Genomic DNA, 15,269 nt, shown 5'->3' on the forward strand with positions numbered 1-15,269 from the left:
TTCAGTAACTATGTACTGACGTCATCATCTGGGATTCACGTCTACCTTTTTCACGTACTTGGCTCCTGTCTGCCGAACACTGATTAGTTCACTAAGAAGGCATTTCTTCCGATCCAGCTGCTGCGAGTGCAGAGACAGACTTGGTTGCTGACCTCAGGGAGCTCAGGTCACACAAGCGGTAATCAGGACGTGGGGGTGGTGGCGAGGGGCGTACCCGAGGCTGCTGTTCTGGGTAGGGGCCGAGGAATCCAGGGAAGACTTCTAGGAAATAGAAGTCTCTTTAAGATTAAGTGCTGTTAACTAAGCATTATAGCCGGTGTGTGAAAAGGGCATGTCAGTGAGCCCAAGCATGGAGCATTGGGTTCCAAGTCATTTGCTGTTTCAGAAGCTTCTACTGCAAAGCTCAACCTATTCCCAAGGTCACCCACTAAGGTCAGGGCAGAAATGGGCTATGAAATCACAGGCCCCTTCCCTTGGTGAGCGGGCCCTGAGAGCATTCGGATGCACCTCATGGTAACTGCGGCTTCATAAAAATCAAAGCTGATTGATGGGAGCGGGCTCTCCGCCTTCGTGTGTTTAGTCTACCCGTGCTTTTAGTAGCGCTGTGGCTGTGCTTCCTAATGGAAATGCATCTCTCACTCTCGCCATTACCCAGATATAGATGCTCTCGGATATAAAAGGCCATTTACCTCAAGATCTTTGTCTTGGAAGGCATCCCTAACTCAGGAAGGAAATGAGAAGGAGTCGAGAAGAACCCACCACAAATGTTTTGTCAGGTAGTTCAGAGAGAGAGAGACAGGACTTTAAACAGCTCAGGGTCGGTTTGGCTTGGATTTGCAGCTCCATTGCTCTGACTCAGTCTAGTTCGAGGACTTCACTTTCTCTTGTGAAGGACTCTAACAGAGAGAAATAAGCTCAAGGTCTCTTTTTGCTGTTCCTTTTTTTTTTCTTTAGATAATTATGATTGACGGCACAATTAAATCTTCCATTTATTTAATAGCTCACTGGACTCAGGATCCTATTGATATTATCATATCAACTCTGACATCCATTGTGAGGTAAGAATTATTCCCATTACGCAGGTGTGGAGTCAGAGGCCGAGAGAACAATGCAGCGCATCCAAGGTATCCAGATGACACAGCTGGGATTTGAAGACGAGCATGCCTGATCCCAGTGCTGGGGGCTCTCATGCCACCCAATGTCTTCCAGACCGGACATGCACGTGTATTTGAAAACACGCGACGGAGAGCCGTCCAAGTTCAGAGGCAGACGAGGCGGGGGCCATGCATCCCTCTCTCCTTTAGGAGGAGCAGCTGGGTGCCCATCAGAGCTGCCGTGGATGGACTGGTTGAAGAGAAAGAAAGTGAACCCTCATGGGAACACTCAGAAGTCAGAGTCTAAAGTTTCTTTCAAATAATTTGGTTTAATAATAATACGCCACAAATAAACGGCTCGTTCTCTGCTATAAAACCACATCACATCTGGCCAAACTGATCTCTCCACCCAATTATTCCTAAGTGACACGCTGAAAACAGTTTATGCTCCAAACTGCCAATGCGGGGCTATCTCTTTGATTTGCTGTGTGACCACGGTGGTGCCACTGACCCTCTCTGAACTTCTCACGAGCTGCAGAGGCTGACTTTATCCGGGCACCAGGAAAAAGGGAGGCTTCTCAGAGAGGCTTTTGAATCAAGTTGGTTTTCTCTTCCATGGAAAGGCAGGTTAGGATAAGAAAGTCAGAGGTGACACCTTCAAAAGGAAGAGATGTAGCTTTAAACTTCTGAAGGACCACGCTACAGGGCAGGCACGCACGCCGCAATACTGCTACTTCACTAAGAAGCAGGAGAAAATAGGTTTTGCCTTAGGAAGTTGACATGCAGAAATGAGCCTGAAGCTTCCAGTGAAACCACCCAGTCCTGGAACCCTCAACACATGGGCCCCTGTCCCATGCTAAGAAGTGTTCCCAAATGCCTCAACTCAGTCAAATTCTCAAAACAAAGTACACCTTAATTCACTTTGGTTTAGTAAGTAAGCCAAAAAGTACCTAAAACCTTTAGGAAATTGAGAATAGGGCATGAAAAGATACTGGGAAACAAAAATAATATATGAAAGTTAACTCAGTCAAAGCAGCATTTCCTCGTAGGGTAAGAGTTGGGGGAGGGGAGCATTACTCTCTGCACAGCAAGTGTTTTATCTGCAACTGACAAATCCCAAATCCTCCAAGCTCCTGTTTCTCCCTACTTAAGACCTGGGTCACTGTATTTATTTACTTAAGTGATGGAGATGAAGGCAGGCTTAACGCTGGCCACCTGTCAGAATAACAGTAACCTGCTTCTTAAGGGGATTTCAGCGACCCCAGCACCCAATCTCTTTGTAAGGCAAAAGGGGATCGGGAGACAAATGTAGAAAAAAATATCACTAATTGAGCTTGTGGAGATGTTGAGATGGAAGTAAAGGCTCCAAGGGGAGACTGATGCTGAGATCCAAGGGTGTCATTTAAAGCAACATGAAAGAGGGCAGGCCCCTTCCTCTCCGAGATTAGAAGGGATTTTGCAAACCAGGATACCCAAATGAAAAGCGAGGCTCTCTTCTCTGCCTCTTGCAAATGCCCTTGGGGTTCTTCATGTCCTTAGGAAGAGAGGTTCCTTGCAGATCCCAAGAAATGCAAACAGGCACGCTTTCTCAGAAATAATGCCACCGTGCGCCCGAGGGCGAGGAGTCAGCAGACAGGTCCCGCCTGGAGAATCTTCAGGCAGCATGAGGGGACCTCATTTAACAAACACACATACGGTGTGGCTCAGTGGTTGAGCATCGACCCATGCACCAAGAGGTCGCCAGTCCGATTCCCGGTCAGGGCACATGCCCAGGTTGTGGCCTCAATCCCCAGTGAGGGGCATGCAGGAGGCCAATCAATGTTTTCTCTCATCGATGTTTCTGTCTCTCTCCCACCCTCCCTTCTTCCCTTTCTAAAATCAATAAAAACAAACAAATAAACAAACAAACACACATGCACCACTTCTTGGATGCCAGGCGGTGCTTTCCAAATATTAATTCAGATGACAACTTACAACTTCATCATCACCCCGGGACGGTCCGTCCCCGGCCAAGGGCAGCACAGTGCTCGTCGGAGATGCAGCCAGGACTAGCGAGCACGTGGTCCCAATTCTGCTCTCACCCGCTCTGCTGTGCTGCAGGCCGGCAGAGGGGCGCTGGTCCCACGTGATGTCATCACAAAACTAGGCTGCACCTACGCACCTACGGGAGGGAGAGGACATGTCCCCAGGCCCCCCTCAGTGTCACATCAGCTCTGCTTTCTGCTCCAGAGGCAGGGTGACACAAAGGGCATGAGTGACAGATTCAGACAGACCTGGTTTTGAACCTTCTATTTTCCTGGGGAAAATGATTCAACTTTCGGAGCCTTCATTTCCCATCTATAAAGGGGGGCTTATGTAACCTCTCCCAGGGTTTTGAGAGGATTAGAAACCAAATCTGAGACCTGCTCAGCAGAGTGCCTGGTAATGGAGAGACAGAAAGTGCCCAGTCTGTAAAAGCGATTTCAAATGTTTCCTTGTTTGGAGGCCGCGTGGAGGGAGCTCGGGGCCTTTGGACAGCCGTCCTGGCCGCTCCGGAGGCAGTTCCTGCCTAGAAAGTGGTGAACCTGGAGCGGCTGAGGGAGGCTCTGTCCCTGAGCCAGTCTACCCCGTAGATTCTGCAGACTGGGCTGCTTCCTGCACCCACTCAATGAAAAGCAGTTTTAGGAAGTGCTAAGCTTAATTTGTTTGTGTCCAGACACGCTTCCAAGGGCTGTGCATGCACACTTGTCATCGAGATCAGCCACCTGTTTCTGGAAAGCCTGCTTTGCGGAAGTCTGAGCCTAGCTCCTGGGTACCGTGACTAGATGCAATTCCCATTCAGTCCACCTCTCACTCCAGCTCCCTAGGAATGGGCCTGAAGTCAACACCCTCTTCTGCTGATGAGGCAGGTCAGAGGAGGGTTAACTGCTCACTGGGCGTCTTCGCTGCTTACTGTGGCTGTGGGTCAGCTCTGGCTGGGAAGCCGGAGCATCCACTCTGCAAGCTCAGACCGTGTCTACCACAGGCTCTGGGTGAACTGAGGCACCGTGATGGTCCGAGATGATTACATGTGAGTCTGAGCTAGAATTCTGGCCTAGGACATTCTTTCTATTCTGCTGGTATTGAAATCAAGAACTGTTTTCTGGAATTGCCCCAAGGAATCTCCAATGGGTGGGAAGACAGGAAAACATGGATGAATACAGCTCAACGAGCACCCGAATGTAGACTTTTGGGATACGTTGCAGATTCAAGAGCACGTTGCTTCTCTTCATTGGCTCTTCCAGACAAAATAAAAAGGACGTAACAGTTTTCCCTACCCCACCGCCTGCTGCCTCCTGGCTGCCACAGCATTCTAGTGGCACCCACGTCATTAAAAAAACGGAGAGGGGGAGATGTTAGCTGCTGCTGGGGACACATGAGAATGTGTAGTGGTTACTCAATTACCCGCTGGTTCGCTTTCTCACGACCACACGCGTCCACCATAGAGCCTCCAGCCTCCACGGCACAGCCGCTCTGTGCCTACAGAGATGACCATGGCCAGAGAGGAGTCTCCAGCCTCTGAAATCTATGGCAAGATAGATGACAGCCCGATGGAAGGAAAGAATACCCTGAGTGCCTGATCGATCCACCTGCCAGCCCGTGAATGGTGGGTAATAAAAATTTATTGGAAATTAGAAAAAAAATGTCAGGGATTCTAATTCTTTTGAAAGGGAGTACCGCTGTTGCATATGAATAAACCCCCCTTCCTCAGGCTCCATCACCCCCTCCCTCCAGCCAACCCTGCAAACAGCACGGATTTAAAAATCTTGCAATTTTATTTGCATATAAAGGCCGCTAGATATAGAATATCACAATAAATTTAAAGAAACAACTGCTTTCCTAAATTTCATTAACAAGGTAACATAAAATAGAATAAAGCTCAACAGCATTTACAATGGGAAAACAGAAAATGACTAGTAGCGACAATATTTTGTGCTAGCGAAGATTGCATCGACACACAGTGCAAAATGGGGGGAGGGAGAGGGCGGAAGAAGACAATTCAGGGCATTTAAATATAAAGGACAACTAAGCCTTATTTTAGTTAGCTTCCATTGCATCCATTTCAGTCTGTACACGCCTGTAACTGTACCGAGATTTAGCTCAAGCTCTTTAAGACCTTGAGTTCTGAGATGTGGGAGCTCCTTCGGACTTCGAAGGCCTTGCTCCACCGCACCTTTGCAGCTAGCTCTCCGGTCCTTGGCAACATCAAACTCCTAACTGAGTCATAGTACACAAAAAAATACTTATATATATAAACCCATATTAAAAAGGAGTCTACACACTCTTTTTTTTTTTTTTTTTTTACTGCATGAAATACCTGCTCTGGACAGATTCCATGTCCATATTTTTAAAGCTAAAATAATTTAAAAGAAACAAACAAGGAGACCTTCTATGACCACAGTATCGATCTCACTAGCTAAGCCATCCTTTAAATGAGGGCCGTTTTCTTCCCTTGACACAACTTTCTTTACAGCGAGAGTGTGAAGGGAAGTCTTTCTCCACACCGACTTTTCTCGAAGAGATTACTATAAATCCGGGCCACATCTGTGAAGAAAGAAACGTTACCAAGAAAACAACAACAACAAAACACCAAAAAATAAAATAGTTCAAACAATACTCTTAACACAGCTGTGCAAATCTGGTTGGTTTTTAAAACGCTGCCTACCTGTTTCTTGTTTTCTTTCTCTTCCAGCTTAAAGCATATTAAAATAAGACTTTTATCACCTTTTAAAAAGAAAGCTTGGCTGTCCTTTGGAGAACACTAACAATTTACAATGGCGTGGCCTTTGAGAAAACAGAAGTCATTTTACAAATTCACAATGCTCCTTTGATTTCAAATGGATACCCCATTGGAAAAAAAGAAAAAGGAAAATAATAATAAAGAAGAAGCACAACCTTTAGCATCATTCGTGTGTTTGTTTGTTTGTTCCAGCAATTTACAAAAAAGAACTCACAGGATTTGGAAATAAACAAGAGACTGTAAGTTTATACTTAGAAAAAATGGCAGTTTATAGACCTTCCCTCACATTCCAATCGGGCATTCAGAGCTTCAGGAACCCTGTGGGTTGGGAAGGTCAAATATAATTGGAGGGTTGGTCGGTTGAAAGCTGACTGTACACGTTGAGGCATTGATGTAGGTTGTGTAACCGTCGGTCATGATGCCGTAACCTGTGGGGAGAGAGTGTCATGCTTACCGTAACATATACAAATAGTAGTGACTCAAGGCAGGGCCCTTGGCAAGGAAAACAAAACAAAACAAAAATCTTTGCCAGTGGGCAGTGAGGTGAACTTCAGTGGAGCCTCCCCAGGCATAATAGCTTTTCAGAAGCAGCCTCCCGATTTTATTCTACTTTCTTTAAAAGGAGGATCCTCTACTTCAAAGAAAAAGTGGCCCTTTATTCCTTATTTAAATACAAAATCTGTCAGGGAAAGGCTGTAACATTACTAGGGAGAATATAAAAGAAATATTTCCCCTTCTTTTTAAAATACGATTTTCATTTCAGAGCCCTATGTTAACTATGGAGTTCTGGGGGACAGAATGAGTAATAAACTCAGGGACACACCCATCCAAACCCCAAGCAGATTTCCAGACGAAGGAAGAAGGAAGGAGAGTTGCACTGGGAGTTGGGAGAGGAAGCTGCTGAGGCTCCCTGCCTAAGAAATATCATCTAACCGGCCTCAGTGAAAGACAACAAGAAGTGATCTTATCTTGCTTGAACTGTGTGGCTCTGAGCCCGAATTCCATTTCATTCAAAAGAGCCAAGTAATCAAATGTCCAAGTGGTTTGGAGAAACAACACCATAGGACATTGCTCCCTAAACTCACCTGGACACTGGGAAAACACTTCCCACAGGCAGCGTAAATCTCCTGCAACCCACTGGAAGAAAGCTAAGGGAATTTCTCTGGGTCTTTGGTCTGTACAAGCCTTTTATAATTTTTAACACGTTGAAATTTTCAGCATGTTTGCAAATTTGCATATTTCCCTGGAAACCTTGTTTGCCTTATATCCTCTGCAATTAAGTTTGTAATTCTATGTTGGTGCCAGGCTCTCTGGCACAGAAAAATATGCTCGTGAAAAAAGAAAATCACCAGGACTTACAGGAATAACTGATAAAGTTTTTTTCCCCCCTTTCCAAATTGCTAAAATTTCTTCAAGTAAGCCTGTGGAGAGCTTAATGAGGGTCAATGGAAAAATCTCTTAAGAAAAGAAAAGAGGCATTTAAAATGTGCACTGTTTAGTTCTGGGGTCAGAACGTCTTGTTATCTCTCTCCATCAGGAGGCTGGTATCTGCCCTCGCTCTGCCCTCTTCAGCTGTCTTAAGCGAATAAAATCGAGACGAGTTTATTTGAATATGATCTCCTCCCTTTTAAGCAAGTTTATTATTTTGGGACTTCAATGGAATTCCCCAATTGTCTGGCTAGTTTAAAGCTAATTAATGATTTTAAAAAAAGATGAAATGCAAACCCATAGGCATGCTGCAGGAATTCAACCTGATAATTGCCCCTAGAAATGCTGTTTAGACATGAGCACCCATTCACCCCACCCCCAAGTCATGCATCATGCCTTGGAGAAGCGCCTTCCTCTTCAAGGAACACAGCTCAGGCAGGGAAGGGTGGCATGCACTTCTGGGGAGCTGCACCCCTGCTTTCCATCCGCTCAGCTGGTGCCTGCACTTGGGGTTCCCTTATCTTTCCTGGCCTCAGTAGGATGATTTCCAGTGGGCTCTTTATTACCCGCCTAAACCAGGAAGCCACTGGATTTGTGGGCTTTGAAAAGCAAACTTGAGCCCTGGCCGGTTTGGCTCAGCGGTTAGAGCGTCGGCCTGCAGTCCTGAGAGACCCGGGTTCGGTTCCCGCTAAGGGCATGTACCTCGGTTGCAGTTTGTCCCCAGCCCTGGTTGGTTGTGCGGGTGGCAGCCACTCGATGTGTCCCTTTCACGTCGATGTTTCTCTCTCTCTCTCTGTTCCTCTCTCTCCCTCCCACTCTACCTGAACAAAAAATGGAAAAAAAAATGTCCTTGGGTGAGGATAAAAAAAAAAAAAAGAAAAGCAAACTCGGTTTTTTTGTTTCATCACGTACACAGATCTAAGCACCTCAAATGCAGATTCATAAATAACTTTAGGGAACAGCTGTAAGCAGGAGATGGAGAGAGTACAGTGGGCTGCCTCCGTACACACACCCACTGCCCACAAACATAAGTCAACAGGGAGACTCCAGCAGGGCCAGAAAGTCGACGGCCCACAGAAAGAGGGCTTTGGGTCTGTCCAAAGGCCCACTTCCCCCCGGTTTGCAAAAGGGAGGACAGACAAGACCTAGAACCTTTAAGGTTCCTGGGAGACTTTCAGGTTCAGTGAACTTGACTCCAGCTTCCTCGGAAAGGCAGAAAATGGCAACTGGACCAGTTCCCATTTAGGAGAGATTTAATTATTCCGTTTAACCTCAGCCGGAGCTAATAATGCTGATGATTTCTGAGAAGTCTCAGATGGTTTTCTGAGGTTAGTAAGATAATGTCTACGTGCAAATGTACTGGTTCCTGCCACTACGGTTACGTAGTTTCACTGCACGTCCTAAGCTATTTTTTGAAGGCTGTCTTGTCTGCCTGGGTGTCGGTGTGCATTCTACATGAAACAAGACTTAGAGGTAGGAAGAGGCCATTTCTCCCAACTCTCTTGAAGAGAAGATTTGTCCTTTATTACTTGATGGCTGTTCTCCTGCAGTGGTTATCAAACATTCCTCACCAGAGCTCTGAAATTCCAGAAGCTGCCCCCGGAGTGCTGGGCTAGCAATAAGGTGGGCCTGTTCCTGCCCTCTACTCTGTTTCAAATAGAGCAGCGCCATGTAAAATATGCATCAACTTATGTGCGGGCATTTCTCCTAACATTGCATCTGATGAAAGGGTTCCCCGGGTAGGAAGAGGCTGGGCACCACGGCTCCAGTTACCCAGGGCAGCCAAGGTCCGGCTGTGGAATGAGCTCACGGGCAATGATACAATATGTCAGGAGCTCTTCTGGTCTTACCTTCGTGAATTCCACCAAACACATGGAGCTTGGGTCGGACTCGCCTCTGGACTGTGTTTAAAAGCTCCACGCAGCCCACTCTCTGAAGCTCCTTCGGAACCCAGTCTCGAAAGCCTAAGGGCAAAATGCAATCAATACTCTTAATTTTCTTTCTTCAGGTAAGGTTTCATTTAGACTTTCAGGAAAGCCATAACTCACAGAAGGTTTATTACATTATCTGTAATCCTAGCCTCTCCATTAAAGCTCACAATGGCTTTTAAGGAACTTTTCACTCGTCACTTTGTCTTCTTTAGGTTCTTGAAAAAAAAAAAAAATTTTTTTTTCAGTTTCCATTTTTTTTCCTCCTGTTAATTAACTTTTTTTTTTTTTCCTTCTTCTTCTTTAAGGGATTTGATTTATTCAGCCACAGGTTTCAAATCTTCTTCATGGCCCAATGACATTTATTCCCGGCAGCCCCGTAATATCTCTTTCTTGCCCAACTCAGTCCCTCTCCTTTTTTATTGTACTTTTCTGATAGCAGTGTACTTCCAAGACAATTCGGAGAAGACAGTTTGGGATGGGCTGCCTGCACACTGGCCACAAGATAACCTTGCTCTCTTTAGATACATCAACTCTTAACCCTCGGAGGTTGATGACCAAGGCTTGGGAACGCCAAGTTCCTCCTCTGGCCTCCCCTCTAGCGATGGGTAACAACGGTGACCTTGTGGGGGCATGCAGGAAGCTGGGGCTAATCGACTCCTTTATGTAAAAGCCACTTAGTTCTACGCTTAATGCAGAAAATCCATAAAAACTAACATCAATTATAGCAAAAGTCAACTATCTGAATGATTATGGCCCAAATGCCTCGGCAGGATGGGGCGGCAGAAGGCAGGTAGGACGAAAGGCTAAATCATAATCAGTGGGGATCCATTCCACAGCTCCATTAGGTGATTCCTTGCTATTTAGAAATGATCGGGCCAAAAGGGACAGACAAGTTGATTCCACTTTGGCGAGACTGAGGAAATGAAGATTTAACATCTCTGTAAAGACATAATTGCTGGAGTGTGGGGACTGGCCAGAGAGTCTGGGAATAGATGATGGAAGTGGGGGCCCTATAAAAATCCAAGCAGGGGTCTTAAAACTTTGTTAATTAGAGGAAATAATCCTTAGCTCACAGTAATTGGCTTATTCCCTACTCCCTCTGGAGGTGTGTTTCTTGAAGGGGGTAAATATCTCATTTCATATACAACCCCAGAGGAAGCATCTTGCTCACACCATCACAGGCACGGCCCACGGGGTGGTGGCTTCCCTTCCCGCAGGGGGAAGTTCAAGGCCAGTGCCCACCCCGCTCCCACCTCCCAATACAGCGTTGTCCTAGGAATCCCAGTAACCGTACTGATTCTTCAGCTTCCCCTGGCGAAAGGCTTGCCCGAGCTTTTATTTCGGAACTCCAGGTCTTACCCTGCTCTGTGCACGGCCCTCTCTGGACACTTCATCTTTACTACAAACAGAGAGACGGCAGCCGCCCTCGTAAGGATGTCTGAATTGTTCCGAGGCTGGAATTCAGACTTACCGTTATTACCACTTACTTTTGTACCAAAATTAATGACTTGTCGGCGAATCCATCGATCCGACCAAAGTTATGTACCAAATAATAAATACTTCAGGCCTGTGAATGTTTCTATGCCAAGGATGTCTGAGTCCCTTCCAGGAAACAGCCTATCAGGGAACCACGCCTGAGCCCAACCAGGCTGCTGGGGAAAGCACCAAGCTGGCTGGACGCGGTCTCTGGAGGACCTCACTGGGTAACTCTGCGGATCGGGATATTTCACCAGCAATTTAATGTTTTGGTTAGTCTCTAGTGATTGCAAAATAGGGACATGAATTAATTATGTTGATAAAAAGTGTGGATAAGTATAATCTTTTAAGACATGGGATGGGGTGAAACGGGGTAGGGGACAAGCCTGGGGCTGGAGGTTCCGACGCATTGAGCACGCCAGGCAGCGCGGATCCCGGGCCAATCTGCGGTCTCCCGTCTGCGGCAGACCGGGCCCCCTTCTCTGGCTTTGCCCCAGCGTGGAGATGCGCCACCGGCTCAGGCCCGGTCCTCCCTTCCGCCGCGTCTTCGTGACGCACAGAGCACTTGCCTCAGAAGGCGGATAACAACCTCAAACCACAGGGGAATACATTGTGAAAATGATTTACTTTTGTATTAACTGCTTTCACCATTGTCCAAATCAGGATGATTGAGAAAACTTTTCTAGAACACTTAAAAATTTGTTAAGAGGGTTTTTTTTTTTTGCTTTTTTTAACCACAACTTAAAGAGAGAAAGAAAACTCCCACTAACAGTGCATCACCTGACTCTCCCGAGCACAGCTCAGCTGGACAAGGGAGGGCCCTGGTGTAACAGGCCCCGAGTGGATGGGGAGCCAGGGAGGGCCCTGGTGTAACAGGCCCCGAGTGGATGGGGACCCAGGGAGGGCCCTGGTGTAACAGGCCCCGAGTGGATGGGGACCCAGGGAGGGCCCTGGTGTAACAGGCCCCGAGTGGATGGGGAGCCAGGGAGGGCCCTGGTGTAACAGGCCCCGAGTGGATGGGGACCCAGGGAGGGCCCTGGTGTAACAGGCCCCAAGTGGTTGGGGACCCAGGTGGCAGTCATGTTTGGAAAGTGTTCTGTGGCCAAACTGCCAACAAACTCTGAACAACCAGAAGGTAATTATATGAGTCGGTGAATTGCCCTGGCCAGTGTGGCTCGGTTAGCTGGAGTGTTGTCCCGTACACTGGAAGGTCATGGGTTCAATTCCCAGTCAGGGTACATACCTAGATTTTAGGTTCGATCCCTGGTTGGGGCAGCTATGGGAGGCAACCAGTCGATGTCTCTCTCTCCCCCTCCCCCCTCTCTAAAAATCAATGAACACATCCTTGAGGGAGGATTTAAAAAATAATAACAAGTCAAATAATCATCTTTTGACCCACAGTCTGGGCAACTACAGGTAGCCTGGAAGCACCCTGGCCATCCACACCTGGATGCAGGCTCAGGATGAGGATCGCTGAGTAACATCCAACGTCAGTCCTTATTTAATACCTCAGCTAAAAAATAAATAATAATAAAAAGATCTTTTTCTCCTATACTCAGCATCTTGTTGAACTTTAAAGATTTCCCAGGTTATACTACGATATGGAAAAAAATGAACTCCTTTGAACAAAAGTCTCCATCATTTCACCACCATGCAAAAACCCTGGGATCGGGAGGCCCCCGCCCTCCGCGCCCCATCCCTTTACTCCAAAGTGAATACAGTTCTTAAAATAAATTATCAGGCTCAAAAGACTGTGGTGCTCCACACTCATTTGATTTTCCCTGACTTGACTAAATAAAAGAATTTAATTTCAAGAACACCTGTAAGCCCAGAAGAACTGCTGAGTTTAATGATCATCCTGGGTTTCTTTAAAGACACCGACACTTCTTTTTGTGTTCACTCTTTTTTTTTTTTTTAAGAAAAATTATTATGTCCCTGAAGCATTTATTCATTATGCTGGGGGAAAAAGGCATCTTGTATGACAAAGGGAATCTTTGCTTCACTTACCTAGAGGAGGTCCGTGCGTCATGAGAATGTCGATGCCCTCAGGGATGAGGTTCCATTTGTCCAGCAGAGACTGACCTCTGGGTAGGTTAAAGCCCCATCCATTAAACCACGGGGTCCTTTGGGGAGATAATGCACATGGTATCAGGCCAGCAGAGCCTCGTTTCTGCCCTGCAATATTTCTCTCTTGCACATTCCCCCACGGTTCGCTCTCTTTTCTCTTTTTGATGGTTGCCCCTGGCAGCGGGATGCTTTTTTGTTGACTGCTTCAAAACCCTCGCATCTGAAAGCCAGTGTGGAGCCTGCGGATTGTTCAGCTAGAAAGGGGCACACGCACCTCTGCAGTGGAGACTTTCCCAGCAGACTTCTATCAAAATCTTAACAATGCTCTGTCATCCCCCCAATCTCAGTGCTTCCTGACATGCCCAGCCCAGATCCGAAGCATTTCCACCCTTCCTGTGGTGCCTCAGAGCTAAGAGATACCCTCAGTACCCCCTCCTCCTCCCCATCACCGTGGAACTACTTCCCCAGAACGATTCTCACGTAAGTCCTTGGAAGAATGGACAAGTGCTTTGAAGGCAGAAACCTCTGTACACGAAGAATACCCTGGACTGAGAATGCAGAAAACAAAAATATGGGGGCTCTGAGAGGTGAGAAGGGACCCAGTGAACAAGGCCAAGGTGGAATTTTCCTTCTGTCCCCGAAGGGAAGATTTCTGGGGACATCCTTGGTCACTCTGGAATCCACTCTCCTGACAGTGGTCTGAGCGGCCACCCTCTCAGGAACTTCTGCTCTAGAAATGAGGTTCTGAGATCAGCGTTATGGGGTCTCTGTCTATCCAATGAGCATTTCCAATGGGAGCCGAAACTGTCTCTACCATTTATAACAACGGGAGAATGACCAGTTTTTCTGTACAAGTACCCCAGGCTAAATCACATCGGAACAAAGCAGTTCCCAGTGCTGGCCTCTTCCCAAACATCTAGCTATAACCACTCGGTTTTGAAACCGGGTCCTTTGCTCTGTAGGAAAATTCCAATTTGCTACGGCATACATGTAAAAGACAGGTTGGTCAATTTTCTCATTTAGCTTTTTCTCCTTCAACGCAAACGGCCTCTTTCATGCCTAATGAAAGAGGTAACCCTGGGTACAAGGTCACCTGGTCAGTCACAGCTAATTGAACAAGGGATATTCTTATTTAAAGCCATTCATGGCCCAGTCCAGTCAGATTCTCTCAAGACTCTGAACTCAGAAACACTGACCCAGCATTTATTTGGTGGTGGACATGTGGGGTCAAGGCCAGAGATAAAAGAATGACAACTAAAAGCCACGTGAAAATCCACTTTTCAGGTGAGAACCCCAGTTCCCGATGAGGCTGGAAAGAAAAAGCTCCAGAGATGAGAGACTGTGGGGCCCCAGTTAGAAAAAGAGAAACCAAGTAAGTATCTGACTTAGTTCCCAACCACTTTCCAAGTCCTTACGCCATTCTCAGGAAGCTTACCTGTGATAACAGTAGTAATATAATAATAATAGTTATTATTATAAAAGCTATTAATTATTGAATGATATGTCAAGGTACGATTCTAAGCACTTAATTTGTAATAGCCTATTTAAACCTCACAAGCTCATGATGTGGGTACTATTATTAACCCCATTTTATGAACGAGAAAACTGAGGCACAGAGAGGTAAAGTAAACACAACCAATGAATTGGATATAAACCCAAGAAGGCTGGTTCCAAAACCCATCCCCTTAATCACCATGCAATTCCTCTTCTTATATACTACCTGAATTAACTTTCGACTTTCTGGCCCCTTCTGTACTCTTTCAAGTCTGAGTGTTTTGTTGCTTAAGGCCAAATGAGCTCTTAACTAAAATAATATATCTATGGTATGGTTCTGAAACCCAACAATAAGATGGTGACATGGACAGCAATATATTGGTGGAGTGGACACCAGTGGATTTTCCTGCTCAATTCTTTCCTCTTTCGTTAAACAACGGCACCCTAATTTCCTCTAGGGAACGTCTACCTCTCCAACTCTGTACATGTGCTCTGGTAGGGCTGACTTATCCCTGCTCTAGAGTGAAGCAGGGACCGCCTCTCCCTGGACAGTGATTGGTCAGGGGTGTACATATGACCCCAATCAGGCCAATGAGAGTCATCCTCAGGATTTTGCCGGAGCTACTTTTTGAAAATAAGTGATGGCTTCCTCTCTCGGATGCTGAGTCTTGAGCACCATGTAAGGCTGGAACTGTCTGGGAGCTATCTTAGCCACCACGCAGACAGCCTGGACTTGAACATCAAACCACCATAAAGAAAGCCAAGAAACAGAGCCCTGATGACCCCTGGACATGGGGATCCAGCTGTGCTTGAAGCCAACCACATTTTCCTCCTAAGTACATAGGTCAGAAAGACCCTTTTCTTTTTATCAGCTTGAGTTAGATCCTGCTTCTTGCAACTGAAAGAGTCCTCGTACATACAACTATTGCATTTAGTGTACAAATGACCTACATACCTACGGTAGGCAACAATCTCCCCCTACCCCCAAGATGTTTATGGTCCAGTTCCTGGAACTTGTAA

General features: G+C 46.4%; 1 protein-coding gene across 1 annotated transcript in view; it reads right to left on the reverse strand.

Moving 5' to 3' along the window:
* Positions 1 to 4,869: 4,869 nt before the first annotated feature.
* The window catches only part of MPPED2 (metallophosphoesterase domain containing 2), a 174,354-nt gene continuing 163,954 nt past the window's right edge, over positions 4,870 to 15,269 (reverse strand). The window contains exons 5-7 of the mRNA XM_036258541.1: positions 12,696 to 12,811; positions 9,132 to 9,245; positions 4,870 to 6,281 (exon numbers count right to left, since the gene is read on the reverse strand). Coding sequence (XP_036114434.1) covers positions 6,163 to 6,281; positions 9,132 to 9,245; positions 12,696 to 12,811 — 349 coding nt within the window. The 3' untranslated portion in view covers positions 4,870 to 6,162. The remainder of the gene's footprint in view (positions 6,282 to 9,131; positions 9,246 to 12,695; positions 12,812 to 15,269) is intronic.

Source organism: Molossus molossus, unplaced genomic scaffold, assembly GCF_014108415.1.
Source record: "Molossus molossus isolate mMolMol1 unplaced genomic scaffold, mMolMol1.p scaffold_m16_p_13, whole genome shotgun sequence".
NCBI classification, from domain to species: domain Eukaryota; kingdom Metazoa; phylum Chordata; class Mammalia; order Chiroptera; family Molossidae; genus Molossus; species Molossus molossus.